A 25,725-nucleotide genomic window follows, 5' to 3' on the forward strand; every position below is an offset into this window, starting at 1 on the left:
CCATTTGGTTGCCATTTGGTTGTTCTTTGACCCAGCCTTCACCCGCACAGCCTCACGCCTCCACCGGGATGCCGATGCCAAAAATATGACGTTATTCTTCCAAAAACGGAACCCTCCCCCTTCGGATAGACCGCAAACTCGGATCCCCAGCACCAGCTTGATTATTTTTCTCTAAACGCTGTGAACACATGTGCAAATGTATATTTAACATTTCACTAAACGTAACATCAATCAATTGATCTGACGTGCGGTTGTGTGTGTGTGTTACAAAACAGGTGGTTAAAATCTCTCCAAGATCAGTTTTTAAAAGATATCTCCTCCTTTATGCAGGATTTATTTATGCTGTTTCGTTTGAGTACATTCCAGGCCTTCAGGCCGTCAATTCAAGGCCATTGTCATTTTTTTCTTTTTTTTTTCCGGTATTAGCATAACCCAAGTGAAGTTTCGAACTCTCAGGTAATGACGAGAAGAAAATGTGTGGTGTTGGGAGGGATTACAATCTGCTATTTTGTATCAACTACTATTGAGAAATCCTGTATAAAAAAAAATAATAAAAAAATAAGAAGATATATTTAATATTTTTTATAATATTTTAGTGAAATATTGAGCATATACTTTCTAATTGTCATTTTTAATGAACGAGAAGGTTTTTTTTTTTTTGTTGTTGTTGTTTTTTTGCGGCAACATCAAACCAGACTTTGATGGAGGAAACACCGGACCGATTCACTGATTTGTATAAAACTCAACAAATCCTGTGACAGGCCATCATCTGTACTTTTTGCTTTTGAACAAATAATTCTTGAAAGTTTTCATCAGATTTTTGGAAAATGGTGACGGCTTGATTGCTGACAAAAAACAAAAAAAAACAAAAAAAAACAAAAAACATCTTGTCCATTGGTCTTGGTCTGTTGATCCCACCTACTTCAAGTGTCTTTAAATAAAAATCCTTCAATTTCTTTAACCTTGAACTTCTTGAATCCCTGAAAGTTTGAACCTGATTGGTTGAAAGTTGGTGGCTGCCTGAGTGCTGAGAAAAAAAAGAGAAAGAAAAAACTAATCAGGATTATTATTATTAATATTTTATCTTCGTTAATTCAAATCTCTTGAAAAAAATAAAATAAATTTCTTTGACCTCGGACAATAATCAAAAGAAATTTTGAACCGGATTGGTTGAAACGTGGTGGCTGCCCAAGTGCTGAAAAGAAACAAGACTATTGTTTTTTTTTTTAATTATTATTTTTATTCATTTATTTATTTATTTTTTTATCTCGGCTACTTCAACTGTCTTGAAAAAAAAAATCCTTCAATTTCTTTGACCTCGAATAATCCCTGAAAGTTTGAACCTGATTGGTTGAAAGGTGGTGGCTGCACGAGTGCTGAAAAGAAACACGACTAGTTATTTATTTTTTTTAATCTTGGCTACTCCAAATGCCTTAAAAAAAAAATCCTTCAATTTCTTTGACCTCGAACAATAATCCCTGAAAGTTTGAACCCGATTGGTTGAAAGGTGGTGGCTGCTCGAGTGCTGAAAAGAACATCAAATCACATCACAATAAGAGAATTTATTTTCATTTGTTCTCAATGACATCACGTAACTTGCCATGACCCGAGCACCTATCGCCCTCGTCACCGCGTGGACCCTCCTCGGCGCCCCCTACGTCCACACAAGGACGCGCGACGGGCTTCCCCAATGCCGCATCGGTCGCGTCAATTAGCAAGCGTTGAAGACGCTTCGTTAACCTTGTGTAAATACGCTGATGGAGTTCAGCCGCCATCATGGGTGACAATTAAATTGGCCTGGCGGTGGAAGGCCCGACATTAATCTCAACTTGTCAGTCTTGTTTATGCTGCTTGCTCTGTGTGTGTGCGTGCGTGTGCATCAGTGTAACTGCGTGTTGGGGTGTGTGTAACCGTGTGTGAAGAAATAGAGATAATAATCTGTGATTTTAGAAAAGTTCTATGTATTCATGTGTCATATGCACATGTGTGTTTATTTGCACGACTGTGTGCAGGAAGTGCACGTTTTCTGTGTGCGTGTGGTTAATAAGTGTATATGTATTTAATGGCAAGCATCACAAAGCCAGTTGGCACCCTCGAACGATGACCTCACTTGTCCTTGACTGTTTCCTAAATTGTTGTGAGATGTTGAGAAGTTCCTCGGAGCGCCTTTCATCGTTGCGGCGGACGTTTTCCACCAGATGAGAGAATTCCGGCCCACTTCAACACGCCTTTGCTTTGATTGGATTTGGAGAGCGAGAGGCGCTGTGTTAAATTAAGCCTTCAATCCGTTGGCACTTTTTGTGTTGGATTTCCCTCATTGACTTGTTTTGTTAGTTGGCGTGTTTGTAACCAGCAATCAGGTCAACAAGGCATATTTGCGGTTTACATTTACAGTGATTGTGAAGTGTAAATGTTGATGGGGTGAATTTTGAAAAAGCAGCTTTAGAATCAAAGACGCACAATCTCTTTGGCTGCTGACCTATCACCCATCTCACTGTCTTACAACCGTCTCTGTGTGACCCCCCCCATCCTCCATTGGTGGGAAAGAGCTATCCCCCCGTCCCCCCAACTCAATTCCACCCCCAGCCTCCCTCATTGTTTGTGTGTGACTGCACACAAAACAAAAGCGTTGAGCGCGTGGGCGCCGGCGGATGCAGACTTGACTTGACCCGCATTTGCATATCAATCAGTGTCGACACTTATTTTCCAACTTTGCCTTCACATGAGGAGTGTACACACTTCTGAGTGTGTGTGTTTTTGTGAACTTTTTGGCCTAACTGGATTTCATTCCAAAACTGCACCAAACAAACATAATTGTTCACTATAAAAAAAACATATTATGGCTAAAATTAAAGCTTTAGAATCCACACTCCTAAATCAATTCAAACTTTTACATATATGAATACATTACTCTTACTTTAAAGGCCCAGTATGCCAGTTTCACTCGGGAAAATGCACTTTTTAAATACAGGATGTACACACTTTAACTTTCTCCCAGTCTACACATCTGGGTTTATGTTAATCTTTGGTGGTGATTTTGTCCTAAACCGCCACCCCCGCAGCCTGTATTTTGTCATTTTGTGTTTGTTTTGTAAACAGCGGGACGTTTCTGTTGAAAGACAGTGTTTACACCCCTCCAGCCAATCGCAGAACGGGGGGGTGCTTCACAAAACGTCCCGCTGTTTACAAAACAAGCACAAAATGGCAAAATACAGGCATGCAGGTTTAAGACAAAATCACCCCCACACGTGAAGAAAAGCCCAGATCTGTAATTTGAGAAGTAGTTTGTTTGTTTAAATCCTGTATTTAAAAAGTGCATTTTCCTGAGTGAAACCGGCAGACTGCGCCTTTAATTACTGCAGTAAGAGCAAAGCAGCCATGATAATGAATTGAGAATATTTGCACATGGCGAGCAAGCAAAGTCGTTCACCTTTCACTGTGTTGGTGTGTGCGTATGCTAAGCTAATCCGTAATTAGCAGGGTGGCCACGCTTGAGTGGTCGCCTGTTAAGCAGTAGAGTGGACAGTTGTTAATTAACCGTCTCTCGTCTCAGATGACCACTCGGGTTTTGTTCTCATGTACATTCTGTCTGTAAAATTGTGTCACTTTTGTGTTTGACGACGACAGAAAATAACAAAATCAGTCACTGGGTGTATGTTCATTTGTGTTTGTATGCAAAACACTTCTAAGAGATGAATTTAAAACATTGTGGATTAGCGGTCAGACAAAACAACTGATACTTTCTTTTTTGTCTATGATCTCTTTTCCTAGTTCTAGTCAGTACTCGAGCGGCAGCATTTTGGAGCAGCTGGACAGTCTTTCAAGACTCCTGTAAGTAATTTTTACTTTGACTAACTACCAAACTAATTTGGAATATTTTCCTGGATAAATGAAAAAAGAAGAAATGCTTATACAGGATTCTTCAGTTTATGACAGTTTTGTCTCTACAATAATTAACAAATTGTCACTAGCCTATGCTTAAAGCAGTAGTAAAGTCATAATTACGGTGAGTATATGAAAACAAGCTTTAAGACAATTTCATCTCTTTTTCTCTCTTTTTTTAATTTCTGTAGCACGTTTCATTCAGAAGCAAAATAGAAAAAACAAAAGTACAAAAACTACTAAAAGAATATATATTGACGTTAAAACACATAAAACATAACAGAAAACTTTAAAAAATATATATATATATTATTCATGTTTTTGGATTTTGTTTTTCAGAATCAATCAATCAAAAAAAAAAATTCACTGATGCCTAGGCCATAAATTAAAAACCGTCTAAGAATGAATAAAACAGAAATCGAATCACTGGGTGGACTCATTTGAGATCTCTCTCTCTCTCCCTCTCTCACACACGCGCACGCACACGCACACAGGCCCCTCCCTCACTGTTACTGGTTTTGGCTGAGTGAGAGCAGGCCTGCACGCTTCACCTCAGGGTGCCCGCCAGGGTCAGGGGTCGTGTGTAATGGTCCGAACCATCTCGGGGAGAAAAAAAAGATGAAGCCTTCGCTATGCTGACAAACTTCTCACACCCTGTAATCACAGACCTTAATGTGTGTTGGTGTAAAGACGCTAAAGAGTGTATTAGCGTATTGTGTTACTAATGCACAAGCTTCATGAGCAGTGGTCAAGGTGACAGCGATGCCTGTGTGCTATCTTGTACAACGCCGTGAGAATTTATTTATTTTTTATTCATGTATTTTTAATTCATCGTTTTAATGACGTTAACAATCACTACAGCTACAACAGGTTGAGTATTTCTTTAATTGAAGGCCCCGTTATTTTATTTTATTTTATTTTATTTTATTTTATTTTTATTTATTTATTTTTTTTTACAATTTAAAAATTTTGTTTAAAGCCAGAAAATAAGTACAATGACGTGCGTAGGGATTTTTTAAATTTATTTTTTTAAATAAAATGTTCATATTGTTGTACCTGGAATAATATTTAACTATGTTAAAATTTGTTCTTCTGTGATAATTTTGTGGAACACATATCTTAAAAAAAAAAAAAAAAAACTTTACCGAAACGCTGCCCTGTGTAAATTAATATTTAAAAATTCCTTCAAAATTATTCAGATTAATCAATTTGATTCAGCATGTGCCATATTTATTTAAACCATATATATCAGGCATTGGCAATATTATACATGTATTTATTTAGTATCAGATCAATAAAAAACATTTTGTATGACAAAAGTTACTAAACAAAAAAATATTGCTATAGCATTGCATATAGTTCAAAGGTTTCATCAAATGAATCCATTTTTTTTTTTTTTTTTAATATATCCCACCTTTTAATTATAATGGGCAGTGATGCTGTCTGCATATTTTCATGGTATGAGATTGATACACCAAATATCACCATATCGTATGCAATTTTTATGACAATAAAGCTAAAGTTAGTAGTGAGGTTTTAACTAGAAGAACAAGAAGAAAAAAATCTCCAAAAAAAAAACCTTCAACAATTTGAGATTCACCCAACCTAAATTATCGAAAAGTGTTGTCACTACTTGCACACTACTACCTTTTATTATGACCAATAAAGGGACGTCATTAAGACAAAAACAAATCACAAAAAATCCTTCAGATTTAACAATTTGATGATGCAGACACCATAATTATTAAAATGTCAATGCAGTTATTGGCAATTCCCTCTATTAACTTGGTATCGGATTACTACCAAATCTCACCTTATTGCACGACTCCCTTTTATTATAACAATAAAGCAAAGTTGATAGTTATTTTGTAGCTCTCGCGTTTATTCCCTCACCTTGAGAGAAAGTGTGTGCGCCTGCGTGTGCGTTAATGTGTGTTTGAGTGGCAGTGATGTCACGGTCGCAGAGTTTTCACACGGCAACCCGATAGCTTTGAAGCATCCAACTCGCAGCAATTTTGGGCTCAAATGCACTTGACATAACAGAGAGATAATTGGGCGAGAGCGAGCCTCCGGGGAGCGGCGTTTTTTTTGGTTGTTTTTTTCCGACACTTTGATGACACCATAATGGCTGGCAAAAGCTTTTTCCCGCCTTGCCGAGATCACACGTGGAGTGAAGTCAGCGCGGGAGATGATGTCAAGATTTTGGTCTGGGATAGTTGCTCTAAACCGTTGCCAGGCTGTCAAGCGTGGAGAATACGTTCCTACTCGACACCACTTTTCACACCTTTGATCAAGTCTTTTAAATGACTCGATGATTACGTGTAATTTAGCGCAGGAAGTCCCGCAATGACTCACTGGCTTTGCTGGGGTCAAGTCCATCGCGTCCTATTTGACGTGAACGCATTACTGGACCACACCAGTACTGTGCAAGGGGTTCCTCGCTTTTTGACGGGGTTACTGGGATTTGTGTGAACGTTTAAACGAGCTGTATTCTATTATTATGCTAACGCAAAAGTAAAATCAGAGTGACAGCAAATATTAGTATGAAAAACATTTACATACAAAATAAACAACAAAGGTGGGCCAAAACAATAGATTAGGATTCACACGGCGGTACCTTGAGATACACCAATATGCAAATCTATTTTGTAACAGTACTCACAGGCATGGATTTTTGTTTCCACTGAGAAAATTTGACTGCAGCTGATTGATTTTTACAGTAATAGTGAAACTCTTCTTTATTTTTGTCTGCATGACTTTAGTATACTGCCCCAAGTGGACAAGTTGCACATCAGAAGGAGCCCGAGTTATTTACTCATGATGAACAGAGGGTTGAATTAGTTTAAGCTTAAGTAACTATGGTATTAGGCTAACGATTTCAAATTGACTGTACAGGCACACATCGTTAGACTAATAGCATGTGTCATATTTGAACATTTTAGATTTAAAAAAAAAAACATGATTGGTATTACTGGTATTTTAAACTGTGACGTACTGTAAGTTCAAAATAACTTTAGCAATTATGCTATTAGGCTAACAATATCAAGGAAAAACACCAATGTGTTTATTAAGAGAAATGTGGGTGTTTTTTTTAAATTGTAAATATCTATGTTTGTGCAGATTGTCAGTTGTCCAGGTCCTTGCAATCCGCAAAGGTTGAATTGAGGCAAAATTCTTGTTTGTTCAAAAATCCTACTTTGACATAGGCAACTATGCTATAACGCTAACAATAATTTAAAAACCACCTCAACAATGTCATGGATAATTCACGTTAGGTGTTTTTGCTACTAAGTGTCAGTAAAAAAACATTTTACCGCCATTCCACATTTCCGCATCTTGTTTACCTGTCCAGAGCAGTTCAGGCCGTCCCAGGCCGGTTTCCAAAGAGGCAAACGGGTTCTTGGCCCAACTTCTCTTTGCACCGTTTTGATTTGACCGCTGATGACACTTTGAACCTTCACGGTTTTCTGTCAAAAAAGGTGGAAAGGTTGTGTGTGATTTCCACGCGTATGTGAAAGTTTAACAGGAGCGGAATGGTGCGCATCGCTCGCTTCATCCTCTCACTTCTTTTCTGTCTTGACTTCCTGCCTTCCTTGTCCTCACTTCCTGTCTTCCGTTCTTTCTTTCATCATCCTATTTGTTATTAAAAAGGCATCTTTCTCATCTTGTCTTATGTTAATCTTGGAGCTACATTTGGACTTTAGCTCGACTTCCAAGTGTTTAACTGTTTGTATTCTAAGTTCAAATAGTTTGTTTTGTCATGCTAACTATCTCCCATTTGTCCTTCATTTAAAATACTGGTTATCAGGAGCCATTTAGCTTAGCGTAGCATTAGCATCCTATGACTCTGTAAGAAATTAATTGTTATTAACTAGGTAAGTTGTTCAGATAATGGATGGATAACCTGTTTCTACATGACTTGATGACATTGGGCTCACGTAGAGTAAAAATCTAGAAACTTGCCGCGGCTTCGACCAATGATACGTTATCCTTAACAAGTATCAACGCGACTACTGTGAATACGACTTCTGCTACCAATGAGGCCTCTGGAAACAGAACCAAAGTTTGATTCACGTCTTAAAACGTAAAATATACTATTGATGATTACAACTATCATTTTTACAATCAGAACACGAGTTGCGCGTGGAGCGTGACGGAATTTCATAGTTTAAGAAGCAGCGTGTGGATTCTTACACGTACTGACGTTGAACACAACCAGGCGTACTTCCCAAAACTTTCCACCGTCAAATCCTTCCCATGCACACCTCCTCCATCACTCCTCTCTCTCACCACTGGTGTTTGGAGAGTCGAGCGATCTTATTGGCCGTCGGGAATAAACGCAGCGAAGTCGCACAGAAAGGAGTGTGTGGTGGGTGGCGGGGGGGCTAGTGAGGAGGGACTGGGGGGGGGGGGGGGGGGGGGGGGGTTGGGGTGTCGCTGTGTTTTATGAGCCATTAAAGTTTTATTCATCCCTGCACTGAGGCAGCCATCGGCCACGGGGTCACTGTGCTTTAAATAAACTCCCATCATTCCTCCGCTGCCCCCCCCAATCCAGATATGAGCCCCCCCACTCTTGCCAACCCCCCCTTTTTTCCTCCACCACTAGCACCACACACTTAATGGACTGTTTATTGTTTGATCCTCAAGTCCAACTCCATCACGCTTTCCCTCCGTCTTTCTGCTTGTGGTCGGCGGTGTTCCGCTTCATGTGGTTTGTCTCCGCCTTTGTTTATATCAAGCAAAGTGTGTTTGTGTGTTTGTGCGCGTGCGTGTATGTGCACGAGACACAACCACAGCACCTTGCTTAACTATAAATATGTACATTCCTCAAAATCCAAAAGCCGAAAGTGTGTTTTTCCCATAACATTTCTGTTTTCAAAATTAGTGATATGATACAACATGTTTGAGTGATATTTACAACATGATGATGAAATGAGTGATGATTTTGTTACGTATCAGTGAATCTTGTGTTGTCGCCCTTTATCAATCAGTCACATTTTAAGTTCTGTAGTAGTTGTGAAATTTTTCATAACTTCATGCATTCTTTTAGTCGACTATTTTTAAAAGAAAAATGAAATGAGGTGTCTATCCATTTTCTATTTTACTTTTCTCAACCTGTTTTGTAAAGTATCAGTATCGCGATACCAGAGGCTTGATATCATTTGTGTTGTCGCTAACTCACATCCATATTTGAGTGATCATATTGACATGCTGAACTTATGATAAAATTAGGGTGATTATTTTTCTTTTTCTTTTATCTGTCACTTTACTCACATATCCACTTGGTGCCGCATCAGTAAGGAAATGTGTGGTATCGCTAATTCATCATTTTGAGCTCAGGAGTCAGACTTCAAGTGTTGAAATTTTCCGTACCAATTGACAAGCAGTACTGATGATGAAATGAAGGTTTCTCTTTTAAAGCTGAGCAAAATTTTGTAAAACATCACGGACACCCGCTACTTGGGATCGAATCAAATTTGCGGTGTCATCTGTCGTCAACTCAGCAGTCAAGCTTTTAAATGCAAATAACTTGCAAAGTGTTGAGGCTAGCCTTTAGCGAGAGCTAGCTAACATCCTCCCAACCTCGACAGCGTGTTTACATCGACCCGGCGTGTGAATTATTGCTTTTCGCCAAGCTTTTAACGGCCGCGAGAAAAATGTCTGCAAATACCGTAAACATTCAGCCGTGTGCTTTGTTTTGGGGGGCCGCCGAGTGACGTAATGCCAGAAGGGAACTTGAAGGGGGGGGTAGTTGAAGGAAGGCATGCGGGTGGAGAATTTGCAGACTTCAAACCCCCCCACAACCCCTTCCACGACCCGGTCCTCAACTTTGACCGGCGACCCCGCCGCAGATCTGTCATGAGAGGGTGCTGCTTAACACAAAACGCAGCCTTGGTTCAAGAGTCACGTATAGAGCCAGGCTGCTTGTCGAGTGGGGAGGGGGGGTACACAGAGGGCTCATTTATCCTCCCTCTCCCTCCTCGCTGCACTTTTCCTCGGCCTTTTGTTTCCACCAGCCGCAATCGTTCGCGGAGAAGCTAGCGGTCCAGCGGCGGCGAGGATGTGACAGCCAGGCCTCGTCAGGGTGCTGAAAAGCGTATGCAAATTATATGCGTAAGATTTGTATTTTATTTTTTTTTTCAAAGGATCCCAGAAAATGCCGGCCGAGCTCCCGCTGAGCTACCGAGGAAGACAAGCAGCTCAGGTCAGGAGAACACCAACATGTAGACCAAAATGTTTTTCCGGCCTGTGTGTGAACAGGAAAATGCTGTTGCTAGGTAGATTTTCTTGATTTCAATTTCCCGCCTTTTTATTGTCACGTGATAAAAAATAAAATAAATGAATACAAGAAGTGAATTTGTTTTTGATGTTTTTTTATGTAAGTGATGTGAGCTCTATTTATTCTAATAAAAAAGATGACATTTAAAACAATGCTGGGAGAAAAAAAAAGTTATTTCTATCTGGTGGCCTTTTTTTTGTTCAGTGAGTGAAAGCTTGTATATTTTTGTGCACACCAAATTATAGTTATTTGAAACTGAATTGACAATTCAAAATAATTATTTATTATAACTTATTTTTATTTTATGTACATTTTTAGATTGAGTGGAAAATAAATGTACAATGATCACATTATTTCTGCTATAGTTAACATGTTCAACATAAATCCTACATTTTATTTTAGTATTAGAAAATACTACTTTAATAAAACGTGGTGAGCTTTTTTGTTTTTGCTCATTTCACTAGATAATTGCTTATTTCAGTTACACGTTTGACACCAATAGGACTTGCTTTTTAGATTTTATTTTGTAATGTAACAAATTTAACAATTAATATTTCCGGTTTTTCAACGGTAACATCTCTTTAAAAAAAAAAAAAAAGACATTTGCATGTTTTTTGACTACACTGCACGAGTTGTCCACGTGTTTGTTTTTCAACCCTGTTCGGTATGTAGCAAAATGTGACACAAAAATAAAGCTGACTAAAAAAACGTAAATAAATAACGGAAATAGTGCAGACTGATAAATATGCTTCCGTGGTGGCAATTTTCCTCCGGTCCGGCTCCTTTCCATCCAGGCCGTCCTCCTCCGCCGATCCAACCAAGTCGATCCAAGTGTTTTGATTTTGTTAGCGAGGAGAACGCGAGTGACATGCGACGTTGTGGACTGTGACGCGTGTTAATTGAAGCTCGCGTCGTCACATTAGCTTCTCTCTCTCCGTTGACTAGTTGACGCCGCGGGCCTTGTTTACTTTGCGGTCCCGCTTCACCACGCTTGCGTGATTCGGGTTTATTGACACGCCGAATTAAAGCGGACTATTTATAAGTAAAATGTGGACGCGTGAATGGCGACACGCACTTAGCCATTTAACGAAAACTGTAAGTAAATCGTAAATCGACACATTTACAATTAGTAATTTGGTTTTGTGTTCTCTTTTGCATTAAGTGCAATTTTTTTGTGTTCTCAATTAGTTTCCCACTTCTGTCCCGTAAGATATTTATTATTTATTTAATGCCCTCACTATTTGTCATTCCTTCCTCCTATTTCCACTTGCCTCATAAAATTCAATAAAAGTACACACAATCGATGAGATTCTTTGATCAAATTGCATTATCAATACTGACAACACAAGCTTTCCCAAACCCTTGCAGTCCATTTGAATTGTGTGCAGTAAAATGCTTATAAACCAGGGATTCCCAATAAATGCTTATGTTGTGATAATATATTTATTTTACACTAAATAAACCATAAAAAGCAAACACGTGAATAGAAAAATGTCAACGTTGACAACTAATACAACAATCTAGCTATGTGATTAGCGCTTATTTGATCTTTTATGTGTTTTCATCATGTTTTGTCTGGATTTTCTCAGGGAGGAAAGTGGGGGCTCCCTTATAAGGTTTGGGAAATATAATTGTCAGCCGTTAATAGCATTCATAAATAACACATTTTCTGACGTTTGTCAATAGGATTCAGAATTCAAGCAACTTTTATTTATTTATTTATTTGTTTATTGAAAATGCTCCTCAAGAGTCACCTGCGCGTTAAGCTATTAAGCTATTTTGTGTATCTTTTAAAAAGGCATTTGTCTTCATTACTTGTTATTCAAGTTAAAATGTGGTTATTTTTTAAAATGAGGAGTAGAGTTGGGTTTTTTCATCTTGAGAAAACAATTTAATATTCATTCTATGTCACAACATGTACAGCTATTTTTCCATTTTGTGTTTTCAGGCTTCAAATCGGAATTTTAATTACATTTTTAGTGCATTTTGTTGTGTTCTTTGTATACTTTCTATATGGATGCTGCTTATTTGAGTAATTTCAGGAATTTACGCCCATCTAAGCTGTAAAAATATAAGAAACCCGATAATCCAAATGCCACAAATTCCCCTCTTATTTGCATTTCAATTTACCTTGGCAGTGCCCCTAGCGTGCTTCCCCTCTGCGCCGATACCTTGTTACCTGTTGGTGTCCGCACGCTGAATTAGAAAGGCCTTTTGTTGCGGGTGCGCCACTCGTGTATGACACCAGTAACGGCGGTAATTGTTATTGTTGAGATTACCTGTCAAGAGGAGGCGCCCCTGTCTTGACGAGGGCTGACACAGGGGAGGTGCGATGTGGGGGGGGGCAGGTTGGGGGTGCGAGGCGGCGGGACGCCCTGATGACTTCTCCGCTGATAATCAAGCGTCGCGGCCTGTGGGATAATTCAGCTGTCAGTGGCACCTAGCGGGACCCGGCATCAGCCTTGCGAAGCCCAGCTGGCGTGGGAGGAGGCGGGGTTATAGGGGGGAGGTGATGGGACAGAAGAGTTATAAGGCAACGTCTTCTGAGTGTCTGAGCCTTAAATTAAAACCATCATGAAGCACTTTACAAGCGGCATTGATCAAATTTGAGCATGGGAATCGCTGCTCGTTTTGCACAAGGAGGCATTTTTATTTAATTTTATTTTTTTTAAATATATTTATATATTTAATAGATCCATCTATCTATGGCGTCTATCATATTGAATCACATTTATGGTATCTATCATATCTCTATTAGGGATGTCAAAATTAGTGCGTTAATTTTGAATTAATTTAAAGTTCTTTTAACGACATTAATTTTTTTTTTAACGCGCGATTAATGACCGCCCTGACTTGGAAAGCCTATACTGGGGGAATTCCAGTTGCAATGCAGCAGACACGCCCTCGTCAAAATTTTATTAACACATTTAATAATAATGCATGTGGAGACTGGGGTCAAGTTGTATTTTACAATTTTAACAATGTGCAGAACTTTTCAAATTAATTCAATATGAAAATAAAAATGCACTGAGCTGTCACCAACATCTTACAGATGCAATTATGCCATCTAGTGGCAGAAAAACTAACCAATCCAAATCAATATCACACTCGTTTGTTTTGTTTTGTTTTGTTTTTTTAACCATTCATCTTTTTAATTTGAACTCAATTTTAGGAATTATGAAATTACTATCAATGACTAAAAGAGGCAGCCAAATTTCAATTAGTTTAACATTTCCACTTTTATGTAAACATAGCATTAAACTTTAAAAAATATATTTTTATTGTGCATTTTAGTGTACACTTAGAACCGATATAAAATTTATGATTAGTCGTGAGTTAACTATTGAAGTCATGTGATTAATTGCAATTTAAAAAAAAAAAAATTATCGCCTTACACCCCTAATCTCTATCAATGATTCTGAACTGCAATTCAGTTGTATTTAACTTTGATATTCAGTTGATTTGCATTCAACCTCTTTTTGCGTGCAATAGTTGTTTATTATTACCAATCTTTTGCACATTCCTCTTATGAGGTCACATGGGTCATCAACAGTGGGCGCCTCTCTTGAATATACTTTGGTTTTGACAACACCCCAAAAGAAGATACGGTATACATTGAGGTGATGTTGGGTGATAGATAGGCAAATAGACAGACAGACCGACCGACTGATGGATCAATTTCAATGATTAGCATACATATATGTGAGCTGGTTGCCGCCATATAAGCAGCCTGGTTGTCATAAGGAGATCGGCTATCCAGCAAATGACCTGTGAAGAAGTTATCAGACAGGTTGTCCTTATCAATGATTGTGTCTGATACTGATCCACGGGAGGGGGGGGGGGGGGTTTGGGCTGTGCGGGCTTCTTTTACAGTTTACCAGTCAGAGGGGACTTGCTTAAAAACTGTCGAGAGTGCTGCTGCTGTCTGTATTCCACTGAGGCGTCCCGCAGGGTTCTGACACGGAGACCCTGTTGTTCCCAATGGATAAAAATAGTAAGAATTGAGTTTTTTTTTCCATGTTCTTTTTGACAGGCCGTGTGTTTATTCTGCTTTTATGGTCTTATAAAACTCACAGAAATGTAACCACTGTTAGTATTAAAACCAGGAATGGTAAAACCCTTGGGCAATTGACGACGGTGTCACGCTCTCTTGCAAGATTTGATCATGTGAAGAAAAGATTTTTTTTTGTTGTTGAAAATTTAGAGACAGGTTTTTGACATTTTCGGTGGGGATCCAACAATGTAAATGTAAAAGTCAGTGACAATACTGCTTTTATTGTAGCCTACCTGTCATCAGAGAATGATTTTTTATTTTTTTTTCCTGCAACATCTCTCGTATCAATTTGAATTTTGCACATTGTTAGTTAGTTGGTATGGGAATATTGATTATCTGATACCAGACTTCAACTTGATACTGGATTGGATTCCGAAGACAAAATAGCAAAACTTTGGCTGCTTTAGTTGTGGCACAATTATAAGACCTAGCTCAGATGGCAATACTGCATAACGATGAACTCTTTTGAATCTTAATTTCCGTTTTAGTTAGCTGTTGCTATCCTCTATTTGACTTGGTATCAGTAAAAAAAAAAAAACTAAAAAATGTGGGGTATCGGCCGTCACTTGTTGAAAGACTTGGATTGGATTTCAAGTGACATTTGTATTTGGCTTTTGTATTTATCCTGTCATAGTGATCAAATGTTGATGATGGCATACTTTGTATCATCTTGGTAGCATTGGTAGTGATAGTTGTGTCAGTATCAATATCTGTATCGGTGGGTCTGGCTTGTATTTTGCTTGATATTGTGTGATATTGATATTGAAAATGTGTGATAACGCCCATCATTGCATATCATTATTTTTTACATAATTTAATTGACTATTAAAACCTAAAACATTTTGAGTTAAATAAGCTACAGTTGATATTATCTTTTTTTTTTTTTTTTTTTATATCATAGTCAGGATCAGTATAGATGGCATACTTGTCATATTGGTATCCATAGTTTTATCTGTATTGATATCAGAATTGATTTTAGCTTCAAGTGGCATTTTAGTCATATTTCATACCCGTCAAGTTTCGATGTCGCTATCGGGATACTTAGTATGGTATCAGTATGTGTGGTATCGCCCGTCACACATTTCAACTATGCGGCATAGGACGCTCTGAAACCCAAAAATAAACACCACCCTCGTTCGGTTAAGCGTCTCTCGAGTTGTTCTTGTCGGATATTTGCTAAATTTGTCATCATTTACCACCTAAATCAAACTCAATTGCTCCGTAAACTCATTTTCCATGCCCGTCGTTGCTTTTATTGCCTTGACGGGCCGCCTGATAACATCGTCGTCATCATCATGGCGAGAACGTTATTAACTCATTCACTCCCAGCCATTTTCACAGAAGCAATCCTGTTCGCTCCCGGCTGTTTTACTGGATTTTGACTGATTTTGCAAGGCCCACAGAATATTGTGTTCTATCGCTATAAAAGCATGGAACCTATCAAAAGAAAGATTAAAATCTCTTCTTTCATCAGGAAAAAAAGTATGTTTCTATCTGTTTCCGTTTTGCAGCAATTAGCATTCAAAAAGAGCTAAGTTTCATCAGTTTTCACAAATCTATTTAAAATTCAAAGTAATTGAGCTTTTTTTTCTACACGGCCCTGGTTGATCTCCTTTGCTCTGCTGCCACCTGCTGGCCGTTTGTGTAATAACTACCATTTCTACAACCGTTCTTTGCAGTTGAAAGGCTGCATCAAAGCCTTCTGTATGCTCTAGCATAAAAAAAAAACCAAACGTATAAATACGTCTTTGGGACACTTAGAACATAAAAAAAACGTATTTATACGTTATTGGGAGTAAATGAGTTAACACGATCATTCCTTGAGTTAAAAACAAAAAAAAACAAAAAAACACAAGAAAAAGAGAAGCACCTCTCTCATTTCCCATTCAGATGACGGCATTAGTCGCATTTATCACCGAGCGCAGGAGTGAGGTGATAAACAACGCCGTTCATTATCTGGCCCAGATGCAGCGATTGTTGATTAGAGGGCTTTGAATGTAACACACACGCGCACACGCGCACACGCAGATGGGTGGACATTAAGAAAGGAGAGGGGGCCGCTTGAATAGGCTTGGAGGGACATTAACGGCAAGCATGATTGATACTTGCTGCGCAGGCTTTTTAATGGTATTGTTATTCCTCAGAGTTATACCCCCGTCCTCCTCGCCGCGTCTCCTCTCGCAGATAAATGGACGTGTAATAATGAATAGAAATCATACTCGGCATGTTTTTTTTCTTCTCGACGAGTCTCAATTAGACGAGAGAGTTTACGTTTAAATAAAAGGAAATGTCGGGTAAATGTGGCAGTTGTTAACACGCCCCCGAGATTGTAAGCTAAATAAAATAGTTAGCTAATGTCACGCTAAATTTTAGCTACCACACAGGATGAGCTGAGGATTTTGCTTTTTCTTTGGCATTTTTGTTGGCAAAAGAGCAGCAACTATGTTTGCTATTAGAGACATTCAAGATTTGAAAAATATGTCAATGTTCAGATATTTTATTTTATAAAAAAAAATCAACAGTAAATGTCCCACTACAACCACAACCAATGTTATTTAAGCATTTTGGGATTGCTTTTTTTTTTTTTTTTTCTCAGAACTTCTTAAAGGAGTAGCAACTATTTTTTGTTATTACCAGTGCTTTGTATACTTATATTTTCTTTAAGTGCGTTAAATGCAGCAATTTTCTTTAGCTTCAACTTTGTTGACACATATTTTAGTATGCATGAAAATTTACTTTTAACTTTTTCTCTAAAAAACAAAAATACTTTTAACAGTGCTTAACATCTAACAATAAAAAACTAAATTCTAAAAATTAAGCTAAGCTATTTTATGGTTTTATGGACAATAACTTCACCGTTAAAATCAATATTTTGCTTTTTCTGCGTCTACTTAGGTTTTGTTGAAGTTAACCTTTTAGCATTTTATTATCAATGGTGGTTAACTTCTTTTTACACCTGCATTAAATATTTTGAGTTTTACGTTTTGTAAGTGAATATTGGGATAGTAAATGAATTAATGCTTTTTTTTGCATTTTGTCAAAGCTATCATAGATTTTTTTTTTTTTTTTTTTTTTACGATTTCTTTTTGCACTTTGCGTAACAATAATTTCAAAATGACATGCATTAAATGACACCTCCATCATAGAAGAGATGAGTTTTGTTTTTGCCTTCTGACTGTTTAGAATGTTAACATTGTTTTGATTTCTTAAAACCTTTCTTGTACAGTTAATTAGCAGTCGCTGCTCTCCAGTTGTACTTTTATGACATCCAATTGACATGTTTCCTATGAGAAACGTTATCCTGAAATGGGAAGAAAAAAAGTTTATAGTTGCCTTATTTTGCCATATTAGAGGGTCATCTTCAATATGACGTTGTACAGTAATAAAAATTGTTAGTTGTTGTATACCTCTCAATAAGAATCAGAGCCTTATTATATTTGTAAAGGCAGACTCACTGATGATTTGGTCACACAAAAACTTTTACACCATTTCAATTGACCACACACACACTTGCTCGACTAATGTGAAGCTGAGGCTGCCAAAGTACATTATGTAGCATTTGATGTGCTGGACCAGCTTGTCCAAAGCACTTGTGTTTATTACACTGGCCTGCATGGCACACGATGGCTGCCAACGCACGCACGCACACACATCCACACACCCCGGGTCCAAATGAGGTCATAATCACGTCTCAGCTGTACGGCGGAATTAGCGATGGCAAGCTCACGTCTGCTAACCTTTCGCACGTCGTAAAGATTTAATCGAAAGTGTTTCTGGCAGCCCGGTCTGATCATCTTTATTTTACAAACTCATCTTGGATCATGACAAAGCGAATGCACAACACGCAGCAGCGCAAGCACACTCCACACTTTATGATATTGATTTTTTTTTTTTTTTATCTCATGACTTTGCTTATAAAGATGTCATCGTTGTGTAAAAAGCAAGCAGTAAAGAGAAGTCGAGTCCTTTTATAATAGTGAAGGTTGTTTTCAACAGCAAACTCCAGTTGTTTATTTCTACACTTTTTGACATAAGGATTTTAAAATGATGGTTATTAGGTATTCTTCCATTGATGTACTAGCTGTACTGTGTAGTGTACTGATATTGAAATACTTTTTCCATAACCTGTCATGATCACCATTATATTTACTCACTGCCCTGCACGTGACAATCTGTTGATGTTTGCACTTTGCTAAACATTAACATTTAAACTGTCATAGATGATCAAATTGAACGTGTCTGCATTATTTCCTAAAAAAAAAAAAAAACATATTGGTGTTGCACTTTCCTAAAAAAATAAAATAATTTTTTTTTTTTTTTAAATCAGCTATCATACAGTAGCAAACAATTGTCCGCATCCTTAGTTTCCTTACAAAACAAATCAAACAAAAAAGACAAATTGTTGATATTACTAAAAAAAAAAATTATAATAATAATAATAATAAATAATTTAAGATGTCGTGGATTATATAATTGAATTTGTCTGCTTTGTTTATTTCTTAAAAACAAAACACTTTGGTCTTTAAATAAGCTTTTTTGCATAACTACATCATTTCATTTATTTCAGGATCTTTCATTTATTGAAGGCATTACAACAAAGCTGCATTGTAAACATCACAAAATGTTTTCCTGTTTACACCAAAGAAAATAACTTTCATGTTTTGCATTGTGTTCCCCTACAAAATCGTCACATTGGCCAAGTAGCATTTGTGTTTTCACCCCTACTATTTCACAATGGTCTATTCTGCCCAATTGTTGCCATTCCTCATTTTCGCATCACGTCTCCCTCGTCGCCGTCGCCGCTTTTGAATTCACGGCCATAAAAGCAAAGTAAGCGAGTGTCAGTGTTTACTTATTTATCACAAACATCGTTTCTTACACCCCACGTGTCACTTCCACTTTAAAATCGGCATCCGGTGCTCGTCTCATTCACGCCGACCTCCCTGCGCGAGCGACCGCGCTTGTCTTCACCTTGTCCTCATGCTTTTGCCTCCGCCTCCTCCTCCGCTGGGCCACGCCCTGCCACCCTTCCGCTCTCTGCCCTTAATCAGGGCCAGATGGAGGCAAGGATGGAGTGATGGAAGATGGGGAGGGGATCGGGTTTGGACCCGGCTGCGTCCCCCCGCGGTGGGGAGCTGTCAGCCCTGCCGGGAGAGAGGAATTCCGCGGCAATAAAATGCGGATTTATCACCACTCTACCACAGAGAGCGAAAAGAAAAGAAGCAAGGGGGATGAGATACAAAAAGTGACTTTCAGACGAGGATGGACGTGCGTTTCCTGGCAAGATGGCCGCCGCCGGGCCCCGTCGGTTTCGAGGGTCGTGCGACTGGACCGACCGGGGCCGAATCAACCTGCTAAAAGCTCGCTCGCTCAACAATGGCCTGTGTAATTGAAACCAGAATGTGCAGCATTTGATAAATTGCTTGACCCCGCAGGAATGTTCAGCCCGTAAATTTTTACGGCATTTTGGACCGCGTTGAGGTGTGTGTGCGCGCGTATGCGTGTGTGTGTGTGTGTGCGTGCGTGTGGTTTATTACAACAAGAAGAGGCTGTGCGTCCCTCAGTCGTTATTATTCCAAAAAAACATATAATAGTCCCTCAGTTATATCTGCCGCATACATGGACAGAAATGACGAGTTTACACGCGTACTCGAGAGCATTTTTAGTTTTAATCCCACAAAAAAAAAAGTCGGAAGCATTATATGACTTTATATCCAAATGGGATTATGACTTAAAACAATACATTTTGTAATCATTTGAAATCATTTCAAGGTAAAGGCTGTGTACTCTGAAGACAGTTGGGTCAAAAATAACCAAATTTGCCCAAAAATTTGACCAAGGCACTACTGGGCCAATTCGATACAACTTTGAAGGTTGTTATATGAAAACTTTGGGTCAAATTGACCCAGTCGCAGGTTGGTCCAATTTTGGACCAAAATTGGGTTATTTTTGACACAGCAGTTTTAAGGGGGTGGGTCAATTTTCCCAAACTTTATGGGTTGTTATGCAGAAAACAATCCAACAAATTGTGTCATTTTGTAAAACAATTAAGTCAAATTGACTGATCAGTTTTTTATTTTTTACTCAAATTGGGTTACTTTTGACCCAACTCTTAAATACGGTTATTTTTGTTTTCATATTCTTAGTAAAATGTGTGTTTCGGATGATGTTATGGTATATCTTGTAACTGTATACTGTAAAATTCACTCATTACTGTGCGTGTTTGTGGAAGTGAAGTACCATAGAAACAGGACTAAATATGTTCCAGGAATTTGAATATAGGAGAAATAAAGCATTGAAAATAAAAACAATAATGTAAAACTAAAAATACTTACAAAAAATAAAAATGTGAACTAAAAATACAATAAGAATTTAAACATGAAAATAAAAAGTCTCAACAACAAACACAAAAAAAGACTCTGAGAAATACAGAACAAATAAACAAAAAGAATTAAAAATCTAAGCCAAAAATCATCCATTAAAAATCTTGAAAAAAACAAACAAACAAACAAACAATAATAATAATAGCAATAGCATATGCTTCTACAAATAATAAATAATAAATACATACGGCTAAACATTTACATAGAGTACATGTTAGTTTTGCCATCTGGGCAAAGCACGAGCCAAAAATTGAAATAATAAACAAACCACTAATGCCTTCATATGTTGATAACTTCCAGTATTTGAGCATTTGCAATCTTCACATATTTACGTCTCGCGAGCGCACGTACGTCACCAAGTTGGTGGATCACGCCGAGCCGGGCACGGCGAGGTCAGCGCAACGTAAACAGAGAGCGCGCTCAGATTTACGATGTTTGCCGTCCGCTACAACTACGACGACGAGGGCTCTGCACATTCTCACGTTTAGAATTGCTTTTTTGCAGCTTTTCAATCAACCTGACTGCACAGACACTTTTTTTTTTAAACTCTCCATCAGTAGCTGCAAAGACACTTGAACTTTAAACTTTTTTTTTTTTTTTTTACTTGGCTTGTAGCAGATGTCTTACGCCGTTTCTAAAATGTCCCCATTGTCCACATGCAGCCATTTGAACCCTTCCATAATGATCAGGTACATTTGACTGTGCAAGGAAAATATTGGGCATGATGAGAATCTCAAAACTATGAATAACATGGATGTATGATATATATATATTTTTTAATGCAACAGTGGTCAAAAGGAAGCTTGAAACAGTTTCAAGAACTAATTGTGTTTCCACCAACTTTCCACAGGTTCACAGAAACATGCACTTGTTGGTCTTTGAAGGGTCAAGGGTCAATCTTGAACTGAAAGAGTTTTGAAATCCTCAAAGCTATTATTTTTTTCATGTTTTGGGTCAAACAGGACATCACATTGAGTGTACACTGTCAAAAACAATTTGCCTTTTAGGGCTTAAAACATTTTTGGTGGAAATTTGTCGAGATTCAATACAAGGAACAACGGTTCTTATTTATTTTGCAGTGTAGATGTTTTTTTGTGATGTAAAACATAAAAAAAAAGTACTTTCCCTTTTCTTGCAAACATTGATTAGGGATTAAACATGCATTTATTAACACAAGACAAGCTCTTAATATATTTTGAAAATATTTTGAAATATATTTTACATTTTTATTGTTATTATTATATTATATTATATTATATTATATTATATTATATTATATTATATTATATTATATTATATTATATTATATTATATTATATCATATTATATATTTTGTTTAATCTGTGGTTCACAGTTTTATTGACTTTTTATTTTTTTAGGATATTCTGGGCCTGATTTACTAAGATTCCAAATTGCATATTTGCTCTAAAGGAATGCAAACTTTTTTTCTTTTTCTTTTTTTTTTTATATAATTAGAGCATGTAAACTAGTAGACTAGTAATGTGCAACTTCAGATATTACCCAACAAATTACTTTAAAATAAATAATTAAATTCTTATAAACTAATATAAGGCCTCAAGATGGTCTTCAGTTAATGTTATTTAACAGAAATTACTCATTTCAAAAAGAGATATTGTAGGCTGAAATTTGGACATTTTTAGGCCAACAGCTATGATGACAACTATGTCATCGGAGCTGTTCATTTCACAACATCTGTAAGATAAACATTATTTGAACATGAGGTAAGAGCTGTTGTGCATCTTTGTCTGCAAGTCAGCTCATACTACCAGAGACAAATTCCTCGTGCGTTTGACTTTTTTTACATAATTGGCCAATGGAGATGATTCTGAGTCCGTTTCAGCAAATCACTGCATTGAAACTGAAGCATGTATGAGGGTTAAAAAGAGCAAAATGCGCCCTCACATCTGGCAGGACCCCACCGTGAGCCCCTGCAGCGTTTCAGCACCCTTCCATGGCCTGTTGACAGTTGTTACCTGTGCCCCAGCGGGTCCTCGCTGCCCCGGGATAAAACAACCTCTATCCAGCGCCAGACTCATAAATATTTCTCTCTCTTTCTCTCTTTTCCAAAATAGCTTTTAATTGTGGAAGTTTTATGAGCTGGATATTAAGTGCATATGTTTTACAAGACGCGCTGTCCTGCGCCTCACCCCGACACTTCGGCAAATGTTTTGATTTAGTCGTCTAGATGGAAGAGGAGCAAAAGTTAGTAAAGGGGGGAAGGAACATGTGCCTCACCACTAGTTGCTAGTGAACGACGTGCACGTCATGTTTATGATTTGTTGTCAAAAAGTGACGAGCATGACGTTGTTTACACGAGCTGGGAATCGAAGTGCAAATTACGACGCTAACTCGACACTTTACCGTGCGATAATATCACGATTCAGGGATTTGGTGATATATTGGAAGCGATGCAAGACAGACAGACAATGATCAGCTTTTATTTTGATGATGTCGTGGCTGTTTGTCAAACTGAAACGGAATGAACAGAGCAGCCACATGTTAAAAACAAATGACATTAATTTGTCAACTTTGGACTGTACTCGTTTTAAGAGCGGACATATGGAGAGAACAGACACAGGAAAACAGAACAATTGAACATGGGGATAAATAAAACCAAAAAAAAATCAGCAACACTTGCTGGATCCTGTAGTTAAAGAGAATGTTAATATTAAAAAAGATGTTTTATTTTTTATTTTTTGTCATATTATTAAGCTCCAGCAACATCAACATCATCATCATCATCTGTCTTTTTTTCACAGATCATATTCATCATACACATCTGTCAAGTTGTATGACTGATTTAACAAATACGATTTTTTTTTTCATTGCAAACTGCAAAATGTGAATTTAGTCCGATCAATTCTTTGTCCTTTTTCTAATTGTTTTTCCATGTGCTGGTAGCCTCTCCATGACCTCCTCCGCTCTTTTTTTTTTTTTTCTCCCTCGCCAATAACCGCCACATGTGTTTGGGTGACCAGAGCGTTGCGGCGACGTCGCCATTCGTCTTCATTTCTACAAAAGTCATCGGCGTGCCGCACGTTTTCGCTCCGTCGAAGACATTTGAGATCGCTATTTACGATTCTCGTAGTTTGAAGCGCACGACGCTCTTTGGTCGTCACGTGATTTATTGGGAAAGCGTGGGTGGAAACGGGATAATAACTCACGGGGAAAGATGCCAGATCTGACTTTTATTTCAAGCAAAGAGCTTTCAACTTTTTATAATCTTTCATTTTTGACTCCAGCCTCCAATTGCACTGTGCTTGTTTACGTCCTGGGAATCGTCATGTCAAATTGACTTTTTAATAGCTTGTATCCAAATAGTTGGGTCTCTGGAGTGCCTGCTCAAGCATCAAGTGTGAAATTAAACAACCTAGTAAAGTTTTTGTGATCTCGGGACTGCGTGTAAATCGTTGTATCACAACTTGGCTAATTTACAAAACACTGCCCGCACATCCAGTTTATCCTCCCAAGACTTGACAGCCAGAAAGATGAAAGATGATCTGAAATTTTCAATCCATAGCTGTTCTGTATTGTCGAAAACTCTACAAAAGATAAGCAAAGCTGCATTGAGTTCTGTTGGATGTTCTTTTCTTTTTTTTAAATGTGTCTACACATTCAGCAGGCATTCCAATTGTGACATCAAAATACAGCTAATTAACATAACCCCGCCCCCTCAGGGAAACATGATCACATCAATGCCAAATGGTAAGCAAAGCTGCCATGAGTTTTGCTGTTTAAGATTCTGATTCTGATAAGTGTGTGAAGTGCTGCCACCACAAGTGAAAATGCTTTTATTGTTTTTATGTTTTTATGGGCTTTCTTTCCACAATGCAGATTGTTCCACTTCCGTGGTTGCCGTTTGCCTTGGTCAACTCCATTAAAAACTCACTTCTACACCTGGGAACTGTTTTAGATAGTTTTTTGTTTTTGTCACAATATGACACATTTTAGGGACTTTACAGCACAGGTGACGTTGCAAAACTTGCAAGCGTGCAAAGCCGCTGTGACACTGAAGCCACTCAGATTATGTGGGGGAAAAAAAGCTTTCAACCCTGAATAAAAACTTTTATTGCGGTTTTCGAAATCCTGCCTTGACTCGCGGCTGCAAACAGGAAACACGTTTTCCAAAGCGGCAGCCAAGGATGCTCTCAATTTTTTTTTTTCTTCTCTTTTGTTGCAACTCCAAGCGTCGGATATCACTGTAAGTATTCTATCATCTGCCGCACGCCATCTGATCGGCTGGGGAGGCAGATCACTCGTGAATTCAAAGCATGTTGCACTTTGCTGGTGAATAGTCACAGTAAACAGACACGTACAGTCTGCCATTTAAACAGCAGATGTGAGGGTGCAAGCGTGGCATGATTATACCACCTGCAAGTGCACTACACACAACAATTACTCTTTCAAACCAAAAACAAAGCTAGAATTAAAATATAGCACAAGTTGCACAAAGAATGAAAATCAGTGGTCCTAGGATAGACACTTGTGGAACACCATCATTTACTGTGAGCAATGTAGCTGCATCAGTCCGAAACTACTTTAGCAGCTTTTGGTTACACTTAACAACAGTACGATTGCATCAATCCATTAAAGACTCAAACAAAATGAGGCTATTAAGTTTTGTCTGTAACTTGGTGTTCATCACCACAGTGACACTCCAAGCGCCACAGTCCACATGTGGCTCCCGCGAGACGTCCCAACTCCCGAGCGCAAAACAGACAGCGGCACAGGCCCCGACGTTGCCTCACATGAAATACGCCACAGTAAATCCCCCCGAGCGCGCAACCTCCTCCAAGTCTGCTCGCATCCAGCTGTCTTCCCGAGCTCTCGTCGGGCTCCGGCGGTGACATGATGACATACGGCGTTCTGTCTGGAAGCACCTTGGGAGGATTTAGTTCTGTGGCAGCGCTGTCTGGGGGCAGGGAGAAAGGGGATCTACTTTGCTTTGAGACAAAAGGGTTTGGATGAGGGACCACACAGTTGCACTGACAGCAAATGGAAACTGAAGGAACTGTGTCCTGTGAATGTGATGTAACACATCGATAAACATGTGACATTGTGCTCTGGATTCATTGAAAACTAAACGGTAACATTCATTGACCTGA

General features: G+C 38.4%; 1 protein-coding gene across 1 annotated transcript in view; it reads left to right on the forward strand.

Moving 5' to 3' along the window:
* Positions 1-10,233, forward strand: part of LOC144000986 (uncharacterized) — a 60,103-nt gene extending 49,870 nt beyond the window's left edge. Inside the window, exons 6-7 of the mRNA XM_077494848.1 lie at positions 3,772-3,831; positions 10,029-10,233. Of these exons, the coding sequence (XP_077350974.1) occupies positions 3,772-3,831; positions 10,029-10,110 (142 nt within the window). The 3' untranslated portion in view covers positions 10,111-10,233. The remainder of the gene's footprint in view (positions 1-3,771; positions 3,832-10,028) is intronic.
* Positions 10,234-25,725: the final 15,492 nt, after the last annotated feature.

Source organism: Festucalex cinctus, chromosome 14 (genome assembly GCF_051991245.1).
Source record: "Festucalex cinctus isolate MCC-2025b chromosome 14, RoL_Fcin_1.0, whole genome shotgun sequence".
Classification (NCBI taxonomy): Eukaryota; Metazoa; Chordata; class Actinopteri; order Syngnathiformes; family Syngnathidae; genus Festucalex; species Festucalex cinctus.